The 18,774-nt window shown below is 42.7% G+C and overlaps 1 protein-coding gene across 1 annotated transcript in view; it reads left to right on the top strand.

Moving 5' to 3' along the window:
* Window positions 1-18,774, top strand: part of LOC311044973 (uncharacterized protein) — a gene marked incomplete at both ends in the record, with an annotated part of 61,637 nt that overhangs the window by 16,664 nt on the left and 26,199 nt on the right. Inside the window, 17 exons of the mRNA XM_084056781.1 lie at window positions 1,802-1,954; window positions 2,872-3,016; window positions 4,459-4,617; window positions 5,201-5,319; window positions 5,424-5,627; window positions 6,741-6,899; window positions 7,736-7,920; window positions 8,469-8,651; window positions 11,378-11,463; window positions 12,723-12,901; window positions 13,387-13,540; window positions 14,465-14,544; window positions 14,670-14,850; window positions 15,806-15,961; window positions 16,303-16,436; window positions 17,421-17,579; window positions 18,283-18,466. Of these exons, the coding sequence (XP_083912907.1) occupies window positions 1,802-1,954; window positions 2,872-3,016; window positions 4,459-4,617; window positions 5,201-5,319; window positions 5,424-5,627; window positions 6,741-6,899; window positions 7,736-7,920; window positions 8,469-8,651; window positions 11,378-11,463; window positions 12,723-12,901; window positions 13,387-13,540; window positions 14,465-14,544; window positions 14,670-14,850; window positions 15,806-15,961; window positions 16,303-16,436; window positions 17,421-17,579; window positions 18,283-18,466 (2,620 nt within the window). The remainder of the gene's footprint in view (window positions 1-1,801; window positions 1,955-2,871; window positions 3,017-4,458; window positions 4,618-5,200; window positions 5,320-5,423; window positions 5,628-6,740; window positions 6,900-7,735; window positions 7,921-8,468; window positions 8,652-11,377; window positions 11,464-12,722; window positions 12,902-13,386; window positions 13,541-14,464; window positions 14,545-14,669; window positions 14,851-15,805; window positions 15,962-16,302; window positions 16,437-17,420; window positions 17,580-18,282; window positions 18,467-18,774) is intronic.

Here is an 18,774-nt window from a genome sequence, read left to right as displayed (position 1 = left end):
GCCGCGCACCGCGGTCCCTCAAAAGCGGCAGAGCGAAACACACTCCCAACGCTAATCCTTATTATTATTTTATTTCTATTGTTGTCCAGCGACCAGCAGCAGCGGGGCGAGACACACCCCCAATGCTTGCGGTATATATCCAAGCGGCAGGGCGAGAAACACCCTCAGCGCTAGTCCTCCTTCCTTTTTTTCTCTTCCTTTGTCCAGCGACCAGCAACAGTGGAGCGAGACACCCCCAATGCTAATTGCTAACGGTGTGCTAATACACTGGGCCGCGTACCGCGGTCCCTCAAAAGCGCCAGCCTTCTTTTATTTTATTTTTATTCCTGTCCAGCGACCAGCAACAATGGAGCGCGAGACACCCCCAATGCTAATTACTGACGGTGTACTAATATACTGGGCCGCGTACCGCGGTCCCTCAGAAGCGGCAGCTTTCCTTTTATTTTATTTCTATTCCTGTCCAGCGACCAGCAACAATGGAGCAACCTCAAAAGCGGCAGGGCGAAACGCCCCCAACGCTAATCTTACTATTCCTTTATTCGTATTTCTGTAAACACACACTCACCGTCGCCAATGCACGGCTATGGCTCCACGCTACTCCGTGTCACAAACAACAACAGTGGAGGGGGAAAGCTCACGATGCTAGCGTCGTTAGCTCCAGTGCTAGCAAGCAGCCGCCACAGCTGCAGGGCTGCTCCTATACGCGTCCTTTCTTTTTCTTTGTCCTTTTTTCTCTCTTTTCGGTTCCTTCCGATGCCCCTATGAACGGGGTAATCCAATATATAAAGCAGGCTACGCAGCCTCTGGAGGACGGAACCGTAGTCCGTAGCTCCAACCGTTGGTTGCAAGGCTCCAAGCGCAGCTGCAGTAGTTAATCGACCTACGCTCCGGAGGCGAAAAGATGAAAGAGGATGAACGCTGTGTGCACCGTACCTATATAGGTAGCGTGCGCGCACACAGGTCACGAGTGACTTTGTTGGTATTAATATTCGACCTATGCGCGAGCGCGCGATGAATATCCAGGTGTTGAAAACACTGCCTCTGGCGGTCAGAAGGAATGAAGTAGAAGTGCAATATATCAGCTACCTACTGTCTTAAACAGATGAGACAAAATAGCAAAATCAAATGAGCAAGAGCTAAAACAAATAAGTGTATCGACTAAACAAGATCCAAGAAAACAATACAACAATAAAACAACAGTTCGTACAACTAGATGATGACATTGGATCGTAGCGTGATCATCTTTTAACCCTTTAAGACCGGGAACGCATCTGTGTCATTTTAGACATGAGCTTGTAGATCTGCTATTTTTGAAAAAGCTTGAAAATGTGTGCAAATCTTTGAATATATATATATACCTGTATGTTTTAAAGCAAACATTTTTGACTGTGCTTCTGGGGTTCCCTGGGACAACATATTTTGAGATGGGGGTCCACGGCCAAATACATATCATTTTGGGGGTCCTTGACATGGAAAAGTTGGCGCATGCATATAGCATGCATAGCAATGCGTTTTTTTTTTTTAAACTGTTAGGAAGACATTTGTAGAATATAATACATTCTACAAATATATTTGTGGAATTTTGTTGAATATATTATATTCAAAGATTTGCACACATTTTCAAGATTTTTCAAAAATAGCAGATCTACACGCTCATAGCGCGGCACTCGGTGCCGCGCTATGAGCTTGTATATCTGCTATTTTTGAATAGCCCCCCCCCAGAAATAACAGAGATGCGTCCCCGGATTGAATGGGTTAGAAACAACACCCTTTCACCCATTCGTTACGCTCTCCCACACAGCTGTTCCATGCATTGAAGTCAGTGGGAAACACTGGGCCGGCGGCAGTGTCCCTCGTCCCTCTGCTACATCGCTGCGCTCTGGGACACTCGTCCACCACGGAGTTGAGACTCGCTGCCATTCAAGCCTTCAGACGCATGCCCTGTTCTGCTGACGTGAGTACCTATAGGCTGCCATGGCTAGAGACAGCTTTCACACAAATCACGATACATGCATTCTTTAAAGATGTAACTTTCCTCTTCTACCCCGGATTTGAACCCCGATTTCCTGCGCAAGTGCTGACATTTTTTACCATTGAGCTAAAAGAGCCTGCCCGCTTGCTCAGGGGATGAATTGAATCTTGACCATCAGGTCAAAATATGTGTCAGATCCTGTGTCTAGGTGAGACGTGACCTTTGACACGATCTAAATGTCTCAATAGAAGAGCAGGGAGACACAATACAACCACCCCAATTGTATAAGTTATATTATATTACTACTATAAGAGAACAAATTTACATTTAATTCATTAAAAAAGAAGAAGAGTGAGATTTAGGGGGTTTAAAATGTTTTTTTTTTGAATACTTAGAAATATAGGTGTCTTAACTAGTTTTTAGATTTAGTCAGAATTCGTTTATAAATCATGGACATCTAAAGTAAAGCTTCGACTAGAAATTCCTGCAACTGTTCCTAATGGAGCCTTTTTTACCATTGAATCAGTATAACAAGATAGATGAGACTTCATATCGTCTCTGTCGGGTGGAAACCTCATATGTCCAAAACGGCTACTTTTCAGGACTCAAATTCAAAAATAACAAAAGTAGCAGATCTACAACCTCGAAACGAGCTTGTGTATCTGCTACTTTTGATGCTTTTGTGTGATGCGGTAGTATGATCAAGTAGGGTGTTAATCTACGAAAAAAAAACACAAAAAGTTAGAATGTGGAGATAAGAGGCTTCCGCCCGACAGCAACGATGTGTGTCTCATGGAAGCTCTAATTGGTTCATGATGAACCGTGGCTGAGGTTAGGAGGTGAGGCGGTGTCTGACGGACAGACACAGTGACTGACGGGCGGTTTCCTTCCCTTCCCAGAGGTCCTTGCTGTTGCAGCTGTACCGCTCGTCCCAGGAGGACCCGGAGGTCAGGATCGGCGCATACCAGCAGCTCATCCGCTGTCCCGACCCGCACACGCTCCAGACGGTGAAGATGACCCTGAGAAACGAGACCTCCAGCCAAGGTGTGACTCAGTGTCTGTCTGTCTCACTGTGGTCGAGGGAGATGTATGGCAGTGGTTCTTTAAGTTGAGGCCCAGGGGTCCTTGGGGGGGGGGGGGGGGGCATCTGAAAACCTTTTCAGATGGGCCCATATATAAATCAATCGAGGGGTCCTTGACATGAAAAGGTTTCAGAACCACTGATGTATGGAACATGTTAGTTGTTCGTTTTTATAAAAGTACAATCCTGAGCCTTTTTCCCCCAATACTAACAGGTTTTTACTGTAGTTACTGTATTTATTGATTGCTGATACTGAATGACAAAGAATGTTTCATGCGGTTCAATGAAACTGACAGGGGAGTGCAGAAGACATGTATTGAGTACTGTACTATATAAAGTAGATCAGTGGTTCCCAAACGGTGTGCCAAGCACGCTGGTGTGCTGTGACTCAAGTCCAGGTGTAAGGATTTTGTGACAACCACACATTAATGCAATATATACAACTATACAAAACGTTAAAGCTGCACTATGCAACCTTCCTCTTCTACCCCGGATTTGAACCTGGTTTCCTGCGCAAGTGCTGACATTTTTACCATTTGAGCTAATAGAGCCGGCCTGCTAGCTCAGGGGATAAATGTAATCTTGACCATCAGGTCAAAATTCGTGTCAGATCCTGTGCCTAGATGAGACATGACCTTTGACACAATCTAAATGTCTCAATAGAAGAGCAGGAAGACCAAATACAACCACCACAATTGTGTAAGTTATATTGTATTAACATACGGTACTCTACTACGGTACCATACAGATTGGACAAAATTACATTTTATTAATTTAAAAAAAAGTTATATAGTGGCGCTTTAAGTAATTCTCTTTTTAATTTACTACATCAGTACTCTGTGCGCACGCTTTTAATTCACTTTGGGCATGTCATTATGGGCAATTATGATTATTTTGAAGATTATTATCTTCCAGAAATATTAAAATAGTGAAAATAGCTAATCTATAAGCTCACAATGTGTCACGATGCAATGCTTCTAAGCTTGTAGATTGGTTATTTTCGCTATGAATTGAGGTTTTTTCCTTGATAGTTGGATTTGCCCAATGTGCCATGTGCACAAAAGGTTTGAAAACCACTGCAGTAGATAGAACTTAATGCTAGTATTCGTTGTTAGCTTGTGAATCAGTTCTTCGTCTCTGTTGGGTGGAAAACCTCATATGCCCAAAACTGTTACTTTTCAGGATTCAAATTCAAAAGTAGCAGATCTCAAAACGCGTCGCTTCGCACCGCGTTTCGAGCTTGTGGATCTGCTACTTTTTATGCTTTTGTGTGACGCTGTAGTATGATCAAGTAGGGCGTTAATTTAAGAAAAAACACAAAAAGTATGAATAATATGGAGATAAGAGGTTTCTGCCCAACCGCACCGTCTTATTGACATCTACTCTATACTGCCGGCGTTCCCAGTGGGCTCGTATGTGTGGAGTCACCTGACCAGCATCCTGAGGAGCGAGGACCCCTCCAAACAGGCCCTGCTGGAGTCGCTGCCTGATGACATCATCAGCCGAGACTTTGAGTCGGAAGTTTGGAAACACTCCTCATACGCAGACTATACTGTTGGATCAGGTAATGACAGGTTCACAACACAGTCAACCCTATACAACCTTATACTGTGTGTGTGTGTGTGTGTGTGTGTGTGTGTGTGCGTGTGTGTGCGCGTGTGCGCGTGCGTGCATGTGCACGTGTGCGGTGTGTCTGTGTGTGTGTGTGTATGCGTGCGCATGTACAGTGTTATAATAGCTTTGTGATGACCCCATGAGAATAGTAAAATCAGACCCTTATGAGGACATTATTCTGGTCGCCATAAGGGAAATCATTATTTTAACAGCTAAAAAAAGAGTTAGGGTTACAGCTATGAAGAGATCCAGGTCACAGTTAGGATTAGGCTTGTAGTAGGTTTAGGGTGAGGGATTAACCACATTAACCCTGGCATCCCTATTTTGGGCTATTTTTCGCAATTTGTCGTACAATATAGGGCTTAAGTGGTTATGGTTATTGTGGGTTTTAGGGTAAGTCATAGGGATTTTGAGGTTAGGGTTATGTAAAAATTGCATTTGAATGAAAAATAGCTTTTGATGTTCCCATGATAGTAAGACAAGCGTACGTTTGTTTGTGTGTGTGTGTGGGTGCATGTGTGCCTATTGTGCAGGTATGGGAATCGCAAACCTGGAAGGATCTTTGGTTTTCTCCCCCAAGTCTTTCGTACCAAGATCTGCCGTGGCCAACCTGACTGTGTATTTCCACGGTAGAACCTTCAACCTTCTAGAAGTGAGCAGAATATCAGATTGTATTTAGACCGGTAAAAGAACATTAAACGCCAAAGCACTATTACAACACACGACAACTATGTGAATCCTGCTTTTCCAAATTAGGTGGACCTTCGTGTTGAAAATGTTGAGCCACTTTTGAAGAACATATTCGGTCAGGAGTCACACTCTGCTGATGGCGAGGAGCCCACCACCACTGGAAATGGAAAACACAAAGAGAGGAGGAGGAGGAGGAAAACAGAGGATGGTGCAGAAAAAGAAGAGTGTTCATCCAGCATCTACAGTTATCTGAACCAAGCCAGAGGCATGGTGAGCACTGAGCAAGGAGAATAGAATTCAGATCTGTCCATAATATCGTTGAAACTTCAACTTTAACTTTTTGTGTTTTTTCATAAATTAATGCCCTACTTGATCATACTACTAAGTAGATCTGCTACTTTTGCATTGAATTAGAATCCTGAAAAGTCAAAGTTTTGGTCCACCGAGGGAGACGATATAGATATCTGCTGCATGTATAGTACAAGTTTGAGGTACTTTTACATTACTTCATTGTTTCAATTTTTTTAAATACTTAATCATATAATTTATATTCACACACATAACATAGATTGATGAATAATGATGTGTTCTTATAGCCTGGCATTGGCCAGACTGATAACGTGGATTCACTCTCACGTTCCTCCACGGTATCAGTCTGGACGTGAGCGAGTATGAGAAATCAGAAAATGATCGGGCCAATCAGTGACTGCGTTTCAACTACTGTCCGTACAACAGTGAAAAGCATCAAAATCATTTTCTGATTTCTCATACTCGCTCCCTATCGGCCGAATTCCAGACTGATACCGGGGAGGAACGTGAGTGAGTGAATCCACGATATCAGTCTGGCCAATGCCAGGCTAGTGTTCTTATACTGTATAAGTTAAGCTACCCAGAAGCACACAAAGTCATTACAATCAGCCCCAGCTTTACCATGCATTACTAATTGCAATCCAATAATATGATTGTGAAATAGGCCATTCTGCATAATGAGCACTTTTACGTCTGGTACTGTAAGTATATTTTTATACCAATACTTTTGTACTGTTACTCAAGCAAAAAAACAAGAATACAGGACTTTACTAGTTATATCGTCTCTGTCGGGTGGAAACCTCATATGTCCAAAACTGTTACTTCTCAGGATTCTACAGCCAACCCCAAAAGTAGCAGATCTACAAGCTCAAAAGGCTTTGTGTCGCGTTTCGAGCTTGCAAATCTGCTATTTCGATACTTTTGTGACACTGTAGTATGATCAAGTAGGGGCATTAATGATTCATTTACGAAAGAACACAAAAAGTAAGTACGTTTCTGCCCGTCAGCGACAAGTATTTCTACATTGTGGTATTGTTACTTTTTTTTACTTAGTACTTGTGATATTTTCCCCAGTTCTCAGGGAGGAGGAGGATGGAGGAAGACAGGCCCAGGTGTTGGGTCACTGTGAAGGTCTTTGGTAACGAGCTCAGCGTGTTCACCTGTGATGACCTGTACGCTCAACTCAACCAACTGTCTCTGACCGTGGCTGGACTGGCCGTCCGACTGCTCAAGGTATCGGTGTGGGTGGAGGTGCTCACTTTGTCAACTGGCGTTCAATATGGGGTCTGGGGGGGGTCACCCAGAGGAGCTTAACCACTTAAACCCCATATGGGTAACCGTAATACTAGTGTCTGTTCTGTTTTCTGTTATTGTGGGGAAAGCTTTCGCTGAAAATAGCCGATCGACAAGCTCACAATGCGACGTGTCACAATGACACGTTGTGTCGCATTGTGACAATACTGGTGCTGGGATTCAAGTGGTTAAGGCAGTGATTTTCAACCTTTTTTTTTCAACCTTTTTTTTCAACCCTTTTCATTTCAAGGTGTGATATGTGTATTTGGTCACTTTTCAGAAAACTCTTTAGAACAGTGGTTTAGAACAGTCGTCCTTAATATATATAAATAGCAGATATACAAGCTCACAGCGTGCCATTTCGTGCCACGCTGCGAGTTTGTACATCTGCTATTTTCGAACATTTTTGAAAAATGTTGAAAGTGTTTGAGTAATTTATTTTACTCAAATCTTTGAATATATATATGTTTTAAAGCGAACATTTTTTACTCAAATCTGTGCTTCTGGTGGTCACTGGAACAACATATTTTGAGATGGAGGTTCGCGGCCAAATACATATAAGTTTGGGGGTCCTTAACATGGAAAAGTTGGAGCGCCACCGATATAGCAGTTAGGATTTAGAAATTTAGAAAAGAACTAGATTGATAAGTATTTGTGGGGTGGACCCCCATTTCAAAATGTTTTTGTTCCAGAGAGCCCCAGAAGCAAAGAGTTACAAATGTTTGCTTTCGCTTTCTGTGTGTGTGTGTGTGTGTCTTTCTGTCTCTTTCCTCCAGGGTCAGGAGGTGGAGTTAAACCACAGGGCGGTGGTGATGACAGAGGAGCTGGTGTTGCCGTCTCTGTCTGGTCTGCCCATCAGAATAGCCGTCAACATGACCTCCCTGCTGTCACTGCGACTGAAGGGCAACGCAAACTATAGGGACATGACTCACTTCTTACTGGCAGGCTATGTCAAACCCAGGTATGTTGTCTTCTGAATACCAAACACCATCTTTGTATTCAGGATAGTTATATACATCGTTGGTTCTCAAAGTGCGGTCCAGGGACCCCCAAGGGTCCTTGGGGGGGTACCAGGGGGTCTCCAGCTAAATTAGTTAATAAAGGGTCACAATCATTTTAACCCCTTTATCCATATTTTATACTTTGGCTATTCAAAAATAGCAGATCTACAAGCTCATAGCGGCACCGAGTGCCGCACTATGAGCTTGTAAATCCGCTATTTTTGAGAAATCTTGAAAATGTGCAAATCTTTAAATCTTTTTTTGAAAAAGGCGAACATTTTGAACACAAATCTTTGCTTCTGGGGGTCCCTGGCACAACACATTTTCAGGTGGGGCTCCGCGGCCACACACATATCTATTTGGGGGTCCTTGGCACGAAAAAGTTTGAGAACCACTGGTCTAGTACATATGCATTTGGGTGTCCTTGACATGAAAACATTGGAGAACTACTGCACTAGACCGGTGTCACCACCACTCATCACCATAATGTGCCCCGTCGTCGTCACAGTGCTTACGTGGGCCTGTCGGCCAGGATGGGAGTGGACGGCGCCCTGGGCCGGGCCGCCGTGGAGTGGAGCTCGGAGCTGAGGAGCGCGTCCAGCCTGGACGGCAGCCTCCTGCTGCAGGAGGCGCAGGAGCTCAGGGTCACCCTGAACACACCCGAGGAGCTCGTGGACGTCGTCTCTCTCAGGTTCTGTTTTATCTCTGTCGCTGTCGGGAGGCCAGAAACCTCTTATCTCCAGATTCTAACTTTTTGTGTTTTTAGCGGTGCCAACCGCTCTACATTTGACTTTGACTCCGTGTCTGTGTGTCTGTGTGTCCGTCTGGGATGAGCACGGCAAAGAAGCAACACATACAAACACACGCACACACACACACACACACACACACACACACGGACTTGGAGATTGCCTATGCCATCTCTCCTCTCATTGGCCACACGTGCCACTGGTTATCAAAGAGGGGTCCAGGGACCCCCATCGTATGTTATGTCCGTCCGCCCGTATGAGCACGGGATGAGCACGGGGTTTTAAACAGCTATAACTCCAGTTTGCAGCATGCCACCAAGTCCAAATTTGGTCTGGTGGACCACCAATAGGGACGAGCATGAATTGCTGAAGCCCCGCCCCCTCTGTCTTCCCATTGGCTGGCCTTTAAACAGCCATAACTCAAGTTCGCAGCATGCTACGGAGTACAAATTTTGTACATGGACCAAAACCACCAATAGGGACGAACTGTAATTACTGAAGCCCCGCCCCCTCTGCCTGCCCATTGGCTGGGCTTTAAACAGCCATTATTCCAGTTTGCAGCATGCTACCAAGTACAAATTTGGTAAGTGGACTCAGACCACCAATAGGGACGCACTGAAATGAGTTAAGCCCCGCCCCAAAGGCACCGCTTCCTTCACACAGGGTCGGTTGCACCAAGTGGGATTAAATAAAGCTTAGTTTAGGGTTAATCAAAGATTTGTTGATCTAGGATTTATTTTAATTCGAGTTGTGTTGCACCACTTAATTTTAAGCATTGCTTAACAAATCTGTGATTTAAATCCTTAACCTGTGATTAAAACGTTAAACAGTGATTAAAACTTTAAACAGTGATTATTTCATGGATTAAACTTTGTTGTGTGTCCGCCATCTTGGATTTGCGCTGTAAATAAAAAGGAATACTTCTTCTCTTGAGCCAAATATCATTAGAATTACTTTTTTATTCACTTTTGAGATAATTGCAGGCCCAATTTTATCAATTATTCTCATTGCAGACTCTTTGCTGAATCTGTACCGCCTTTTAAATTCAGCATTATCATAACATTCGACTGGGTTTAGACGGTCCCTTATTTTTCTTTGAGCTACTCTTTCGTTTTCATGAAGCCATCTGATATATGCTGCCATGTTTACATTTAAACCACCTGTACTGCAAGTTTAGAATTAATCCCTTACTGACATTTAAATTGGAGTTTAAAGTAGTGGTGCAACAGGATTAACATTAATCCAGGTTTACTGTGAAAATGAAAACCAAGATTAAAAGGATGGTTTAAAACTAAACCTGGTTAGTGGAAACTAGGTTTAAAGTTTGGTGCAACTGGATTAATAGATAAACCTTGATTTAAACCAGGTTAAAGCTTAATCCCTCTTGGTGCAACCGACCCACAGGGTGTGATTTTTTTTTGGTAAATTAACGCCTTACTTGATCATACTACGGTGTCACACAAAAGCATCAAAAGTAGCAGATCCACATAAGCTCGAATTGAGCTTGTAGATCTGATCCTTTTGCTATTATAGAATTTGAATTTGAGTCCTGAAAAGTAACAGTTTTGGACATAATGAGGTTTCCACCCGACAGAGACGTGACAATCAACACATGATGCACTGTCGTGACAAACTCCTGTACTAGTCTATTAAGGAGGTTACACTTGAACGTTACACATTATGCTGTACGAGGCTGAAGGAGAGACCGTTAATTGAAGGCCCAATGCAAATTGTTTTGAGCGTGTCATTTATGGTTTACATTTGTATAATGGATTTGGATTGCACTGTTGGATGTTTTGGCTCCACTGTCTTATTCATTTGTGGGTGAACTGCCTCAATGATAACAAAGTGATCAAATGACTGTTTAATGTGAGGATTGTTATGGTCATAACAGATGAATAGTTAAACACACCCCCTCGCTTCACTCTTCAGTGGATCCAAATTTACTGAGAGAGGTTTAGAATTGTAAATCAATCATTCTTAATGTCCTTTCCAAAAGTACTCATGTACTCACCTTGAGAAGTCACGATTCCAGACGCTTGACAAGGTCTCTTTCTACTTTCTTTCTACTGAAGTATACTGTATAAATGGTGCATTTATACAGCGCTTTTATCCAAAGCGCTTTACATAGATTGTGCATTACATTCACCTATTCACACACACATTCATACACCGATGGCGGAGGAAACCATGCAAGGCACCAACGGGCTCATCGGGAGCAATTAGGGGTTCAGCGTTTGCTCAAGGACACTTCGACACTAACTCACTAACTCCTTGCGGTTTCCAGTTCACTCTACCCGGCCACTCTACCCCTGAGCCACTGCCGCCCTGTATACTGTACACGGCTGGTTTAAGTGCTATAAGAAATCAACAACCTCAGAAACAGCAGCTCAGGGACTGAAATAAAATACTTAAACTGTAGTTTCTTTCCTTACAAATATTCTCTTTGAAGTTGCATTCTAATCACTGTTAGTCACTGTATCTTTCTGATCCAAAGTAATAAAGCAATGGAGTCAAGTTCATCAGAGAATGCTCTCCTGCCAGAATACGAATGGAAACTGTAGAAGTCAGTGGGTTTAGTTTAATGACTAGTTGAGGACCATTTAGGATAATTGCATCCATAATAGGGTGCATAATAATAATAATAACTAGTCTCTCACAGCTCCAGAGTGTTTCATGTGAGTGGTGACCATAAAGAGGAGATCAAAGGACCAAAGAGTCGGGTTGAAAAGACCACCTGCACGCCTAAGACCTGTAAGTCCTCGTCTGGTGTTTTCTGTGAAATTGTGCATAGTTTTCCCTGTTGTCTTTCTTACTGTAAAACTGCATTTTGATTTAATAGATGCCTTATTCGATGCCTCTCTGGTATATACTGTATGTGTTGTGCATCGTTAAATAAACAAAACAAATAAAATAAAATAAATAGGTAGTGGTGTGGTGTAAAGTGGTGGTGTAAAGTAGCTAAGTACATTTACTTAAGTGTTGTACTTAAGTAAATATTGTAAGTACTTTCACTTTTCTGGAGTATTTCCAATTTTCTGTAATTTTACTTCTACTCCACTAGATCTCAGAGGCAAATGTTGTACTTTTACTCCATTACATTTATTTGAAAACTTTAGTTAATTTGTAGATTTTTATTATTATTACAAAACATACATTAACCACTTCAGCCGTATATACATTTGGGCCATTTGAAAATAGCCGATTTTCAAATGCCAAAATATATTTTGAATTCCGGACTTCTACTTGTAACGCAGTATTTCTATATTGCAGTATTGATACTTTTACTTAAAGGGTAAGACCACTTTGGTAGAGGTTTGGGTTGTGTAGTTACCTTGCCATGATGTAACTCCAAAGGTGGACAAGAAATCAAAAATAATTGCTCCATTGATTAGAAATTGATCATTCAAAATATGCTCCTCATTGACTTACATTGTACGGTAAAACAGGTCTCAAAGTCACTCTTTTAGCACATAAATGAACCCAAACATAGCTGATTCAGACAATATAGAGCATCACCAAACCCAGTACTGTTTGTTTTTTTAATAAAAATGTCAACTTCCTGTTGATTTTACTATTTGAAGATCTGGATCCGGATCCGCCGATCCAGTCCGGGTTTTCTACTTATTAAAAATGGCAAAATCAACAGGAAGTTGACATTTTTATTTGAAAAAAAACAGTACTGGGTTTGGTGATGTTCTATAATGTCTGAATCAACTTTGTTTGCGTTCGTTTTTGTGCTAAAAGAGGGACTTTGAGAGCAGTTTTACCGTACAATGTAAGTCAATGAGGAGCATATTTTGAATTATCAATTTCTAATCAATGGAGCAATTTTTTTTAATTTCTTGCCCACCTTTGGAGTTACATCATGGCAAGGTAAGTACACAACCCAAACCTCTACCAAAGTGGTCTTGCCCTTTAAGTGAAACAATTGAGTACTTTTTCCACCACTGCCTAAGCATTATTTTAGAGTAATACATTTAAAACGCACACTTTGATGTTATTCATTCTAGGGTCTAAGATGGTGGGCTGGCAGCTGTGTTCCAACATGTCGTACCCCTCACCTGGCCAGCAGGGGGCTGTTCTTCTTCCCCCCCCAGGCCCGGTCCACCTGTCCCTCAGGTTGCTGAAGTTAGACAGAGGTCTTCATTATTACCTGCTGGAGGCTGCCTACTCTCTGGTCATGATGCAGGTAATAGGGTCTATGCACAGCAGCCATATTGGGAATGAATTGGGCCCCTTCCTTACTTCCTTCACAGGTGATACTAATGATACTAATTAAGGCTCTGTTCCATTTAGTGTGGCATAGTGGTTGTCTTATTTTCAAGGACCCCCATAACTCTGAGAGTGTACAAATGGAACCAAATGGACCCTTACGGGTCCATTTGGTTCCATTTGTACACTCTCAGAGTTACACACCCACCATAAGGGGCCATTTGGGAACCAAAATGGAGTGTTTCTAGTGAGCCAACATGCACAATATCAGCACCCTGACCAGAATGGAACAGAGCCTTCATTAGTATCATTGGTAACACCTGTGAAGGAAGTAAGAAGAGGCCCAATTTCTTTCCAATATGGCTGCTATGCATAGAGCCTAACACAACCTGCTCGATGGTGTCATTGTGTGGACCTGCTCGCATTCATGTCATGTGGTGTGTGTGTGTGTGTGTGTTTTAGACGGGCTCCTGGCTCCCGAGAGACGCCTCCCTCCACCTCCTCCTGGCCACGCCCAAGTCGACCGTCCCCAGGGACATGTCTCTGGACGTGGACCTGAACCCCCACAGGCTGCTGGTCAAGGTCACCCATCCCCTGAAAACCATCCACATACAGGGTTTGTTTTTGAGAGGAGCAGCCTCGATAACTCCATGCTTTTTTTTTTTAAAGACCCTAAAACTACACGGAACGAACCTTTAACCGCTTAAGCCCAATATGCTTTGTCGCGTGACAAATAAGCAAACATAGCCGATCTACAAGCTCACAAAACCTCCGCAGCGCAACAGGGTTGTGAGCGTGTAGATTTTTTTGCTGCTTTTGAAAAGTTGGAAATTTGGGGAATGTTTATGGAAAGTTTTGGCCTACAATGACATGCACAAACAAGTTGAAAGCAGTGGTGGAAGTAACTAAGTACGTTTACTTAAGTACGATTTTGAGGTATTTGTACTTTACTTATTTATTTTATTTCCAATTTCCAATACTTTTACTTCTACTCCACTACATCTCAGAGGCAAATGTTGTACTTTTACTCCACTACAATTATTTGAAAACTTTAGTTACTAGTTAGTTTTCAGATATAAATTATGATATTAAGAAACATACATTAATCACTTTAGCCCTATTTTATACCTAGGCTATTTGAAAATAGCCGATCTACAAGCTCACAACACGGTGCATCGCGGCGCGTTGTGAGCTTGTAGATCTGCTTTTTTCAAACATTTTAGTACTTTTACTTTTGGTACTTTAAGTACATTTTGATGCCAATATTTTTGTACTTTTACTCAAGTACCAAAAGTAAAAGTACTAAAATGTTTGAAAATAGCCGATCTGCAAGCTATTTTCAAACATTTTTAGTACTTTTACTTTTGGTACTTTAAGTACATTTTGATGCCAATATTTTTGTACTTTTACTCAAGTACATTTTTAATTCTGGACTTTTACTTGTAACAGAGTATATCTATATTGCAGCATTGGTAGTTACTTAAGTACTTTTTCCACCACTGGTTGAAAGGGGTTAAAAGATTAGCCGTTGTCCTTCCAGGTCAACTGGAACAAGGGAGGAACGTAAACACTGGAAAGCTGGAGCTGTTGATCGATAACATTCATCATTATTACATCATGGTATGTGTGGGCATCTTTCTCTTTTTTTATAGCTCTCATGTCATCTCTGTGAGATACCCCCAGTCATACATTTCAGTTGTTGTTTTTTTGCTTTGTCATATTTGTTGTCTCTGTTCCCGCCACAGGCGTTGGCTGACACCCAAACGCTTCTGTCAGAGCAGCGGACGCGGTATCACCTGGAGGCCAAAACGGCAGCCGAGGGACGTCCCATGATCCTCTCTGCCAACGTGACTCGTGGTTTAGGCAGGAAGACCAGCTTTTCCGCCACGGTGAAAAACGTGATCCGGGAAACCGCCTCGCTCTCAGGTGTTCGACCGCACACACACCCGACAATAGAGGCTGATCACAGAATGATTAGAATGACCGTTTATCCTCCATGTTGGAAGAGATATGCTACATTATGTGCAAAACAAACAATTGCTACGTGTTAATATGTATAGTAAAAGTTAAAATATGGAGATAAGAGTTTTCTGCCCGACAGCAACGATATATATAAACATAAATGTAATAATTACAAGATTATTGAATCTTGTAAACAAGTCACAGTGGAATAGTAATTTCATGTTTTCCAATGTTTTACTCTAAAGGTCATTACACACCGGCGATTATGCGAATATACGCAAAATTCGGACTTGTTCCGAATAATTAAAAGACGCTTTTTCGCTTCGCTTTTTCGCTCCATGGAAGCTTGCATTGACTTTATAAGGTTTAAAAAAAAAACATATTATTCGCATGAAAAAATCACTCCCGGTGTGTAAGGAGCTTAACACTGCCAAGAAATTAGGCATTTTCAATCTACAACTTACAATTTAGGCATTCAGCAGATACTCTTATCCAGAGCATCTTATCTTATCTATAAGTAAAAGAAAAACAGAGAAAGCACAGTAAGCATGAGTCATAGTCAACAAACAAGGTAAATATTCACATAAGTGAAGTACAGAGAGAACAATGTAGGGCCTCAGAGAAACTAGGATACCAGGTAAACATCAAACCTAGCATCTGTCAAAACAACACGATTGCCATGGTTACACACAGGCAGTCATGCTAGAAGAAAGACAACTACAAACATTCCGCACCAAGGCTTCTATTACATTTATTTATTACATCCAACAATAAAAGCATATATCGCCTCTGTCGGGCGCCTATTGTCTTCATACAAAACAAGGACTTGCCTGACTTCTTTCCCCTCAAATAGCTTTCAGAGTGGGCTTTCTGTCAGAAACGAGGTAATAATCCATTTTGTGCTGCTGGTTGATCCTAGTGGCCCTGGAGCGCAGGATGGACGACAGCCGCAGACAGTACTCTGTGGAGGGGGAGGTGCTGTTACCCGGCGTGGTGGGAAGCAGGCTGCTGGGCCTCATGGAGCAGAAGGGCTCACTGTGGAGCTCTGCACTGAGGCTCAAGTATGGCCTGGGAGGTATGCAGAGAATGCCAAGACACAACATGCTAAATGTTGGCGCTACATAAAGATGCTTTACTAATACAGGTCCATTTGGTTCCATTTGTACACTCTGAGTTACAGACCTGTAAGGGTCCATTTAGCCGAAACCCCCTGAAGTCCTTTCAAGGACCCCTGGGGGACCTGGGGGTCACTGGCAGAAGTGTTTTTCTGTCATAGAGCTCTAAAGGGACGCCCAGCTTTGTCTTCACTCTTCAGGATCTACTGGGGCTTTAAACATCTCGCCGTCAGCGAGAATTTGTTCTCCATTGTTATCCCACTATTTTCGGGTTATTTTAACGTCTGAACCCCCTGTACAGATGATGCCCGGCTCTTGCGTCAGGAGTGCTACACGTCTCAGAGTCTGAGGGCCGAGAGAGACCCGAGCCTGGCTTACACCATGAGAGCAGAACATGAGCTGTACTGCTCCAACACCGCTTCCATCAACCACAAGGTATCTGGGAGGAGCTTTCAGAAACTCCATGGAAATAAAATGATAATGTAAGAAGAACGAATGCAGACCTTATTAACCATGAGGGGGGAATTCAGCTTCAGCTTCACAGAGTAGGTGACGGCTGCTCCGGTGGCCATATTGAGCGCTCAGGGGGGAGCAGTCAGGGGTTAAGTGATTGATTGATTTATGACTTTGTTAGTCAGAAATGTAAACAGCACGTGGTACAATAAGACATTAAGGCTAAAAGGATAACACAAAAAAGTCCTGGGGACTTGTTTCCAGTGCCTAGCTCACGGACACCTTGACACATAGCCGGGGCTTGAACCTGGGACCTTCTGTGTCCCAGGCGGCCTCTCAACCCATTCAGCGAAAGGTTCCCTAAAAGACATGTGTTTTTACTCCAGATTTTACTCCCTGGGTAATGTGGCTCTGTCAAATGATGCTATTTCTAGCGTTTTTTAAGTGCATTAACAGGGTTACTTTTTAGCCCCATATATATGTGCAGATTTACATAAAACTTGCTCCCCCGACGATGAACCCTAACAACTTGATTGACCTCATGGCCTTTCTTGTAGCACCATCCTCTGGCCAAAATATCAACCTTTGTACACAGTTTGCCTAAAAAAACCTTAACAGTCCTTTTCGGCTCTTTAAGGATTTTAATCTTGTTGAGTAACACTGATAGCCGTAAATCATAGAATTTGCACGATCCACCACCAGGCTTCACCGCCGGTCCGTGGTCCTGGTTGAATGACCAATATGACTCTGGTTCTTGCGACTCTTATCCCCGTGGACTAATGACTAATGACAATGTGACTCTTGTACTGGTGTCTCTGTACCTTTCATTCTAGCTGTGTTCTCATCATCTGTTCTTTTTGTCTTTGTATGACTGCTGTAACTACCTGGCTTTTCTAATTTGATTTTCAGTGATGCACCCATGCTCATAGATCTCTTTTTCCCCCCTTTACTCTGTGTCACATGCAGGTCAAATTTAGACATGAGGAGAGCCCCAGCCACATCAAATCTAGCCTGGATGTGAGCTATGGCCAACACTGGGACGAGATCAACAACAAACGCAGGCTGCTCCTCAGCCAGTCCTTCAAGAATCAGTCCACAGCAAACCACACCAGCTACACTCTGGAGGTACAGAGTACAGACCATCAGCTAACAGCATCTGCTGGTGTTGAATTACACCTTTGTCTCGCATTAGAACACATGCCAAGTTGATAAATATATAAAGGGATAGGTAGATGGATAGATAGGATAGATCAGTGGTTCTCAAACCTTTTCATGTAAAAGACCCCCAATTGACACATATTAGCCCGCGGACCCCCATTTGAAAAGATATGCCAGGGACTCCCATAAGAGAATATTTGTATGGCTCTAGCAGTGATTCTCAACCATTTTCATTTCAAGGGCACCCAGTTTGATATGCATTAAGCCACGGACCTCCATTGATACCATTTTGGTCTCTCGGACCCCAATCTACATTGTAATATCATCAGTGTTAACCCATGTAGACCTGAGGCCAATTTTAAAAACGCCTTCTACTGTAAATCCTAACCTAAGTTTTCAGAAAATCTTCTATTTTTTATTTTTTTTAAAATGACACAGATGCTTTCCCGGTTTTAAAGGTATAACAACGTACAGTATAGGCTTTCCCGGTCTTAATGGGTTAATTTAACTCTGAGAGTGTACAAACAGGACCCCCTCAAGGACTCCTGGGGGTCCCCGGACCCCACTTTGAGAACAACTGGGATAGATAATAGATACGGTTGATAGATAGAATTGTTCGCTATTTACCCAAGTGAAAGAAGAGAAAAGAACCGTGTTGCTTTTTTTGTAGTTCAACCTCCAGGTGCCAGAGAAACACCTGAACTACAGGACCCAGCTGCTCCACACCCACCTGAGACAGCACGGGTCCGAGAGCAGCACTCACCTCAAGGTCAACTACAATGACCTGCTGCCCCTAGTGGCTGGACTGCACTGGAAGACCTCTGACAGAGACGCCGCACACAAGCAATGGGAAGGTGAAAACAAAACCCATTTCTATCTTTTCTTCAAAAGACATGGAAACGGTTTCTTGAACTGACAATATTTCATTCATTCTTCCCTTTATTTTTCTATAGTGTTTTCTTACAAGTGACATTGCTTCAAAGCACCTTTAATGCTGCAATCCAGAACTTATTTTGATGGATAAAACGTTATTCTAACCAATCTGTAGGGCAGAGTATGTTAATACAATATCACTGCTTGTACATCTGCAGTGGTTGGAGGTGGTCTCCCTGCTCTTCTATTGAGACATTTAGACAGTAGGAAGGGCACCTACTGGCTGACA

The sequence above is a fragment of the Gymnoscopelus microlampas genome, assembly GCF_963454915.1.
Source record: "Gymnoscopelus microlampas genome assembly, chromosome: 5".
Taxonomy (NCBI): domain Eukaryota; kingdom Metazoa; phylum Chordata; class Actinopteri; order Myctophiformes; family Myctophidae; genus Gymnoscopelus; species Gymnoscopelus microlampas.
This window is presented reverse-complemented; position numbering and strand designations above follow the sequence as displayed.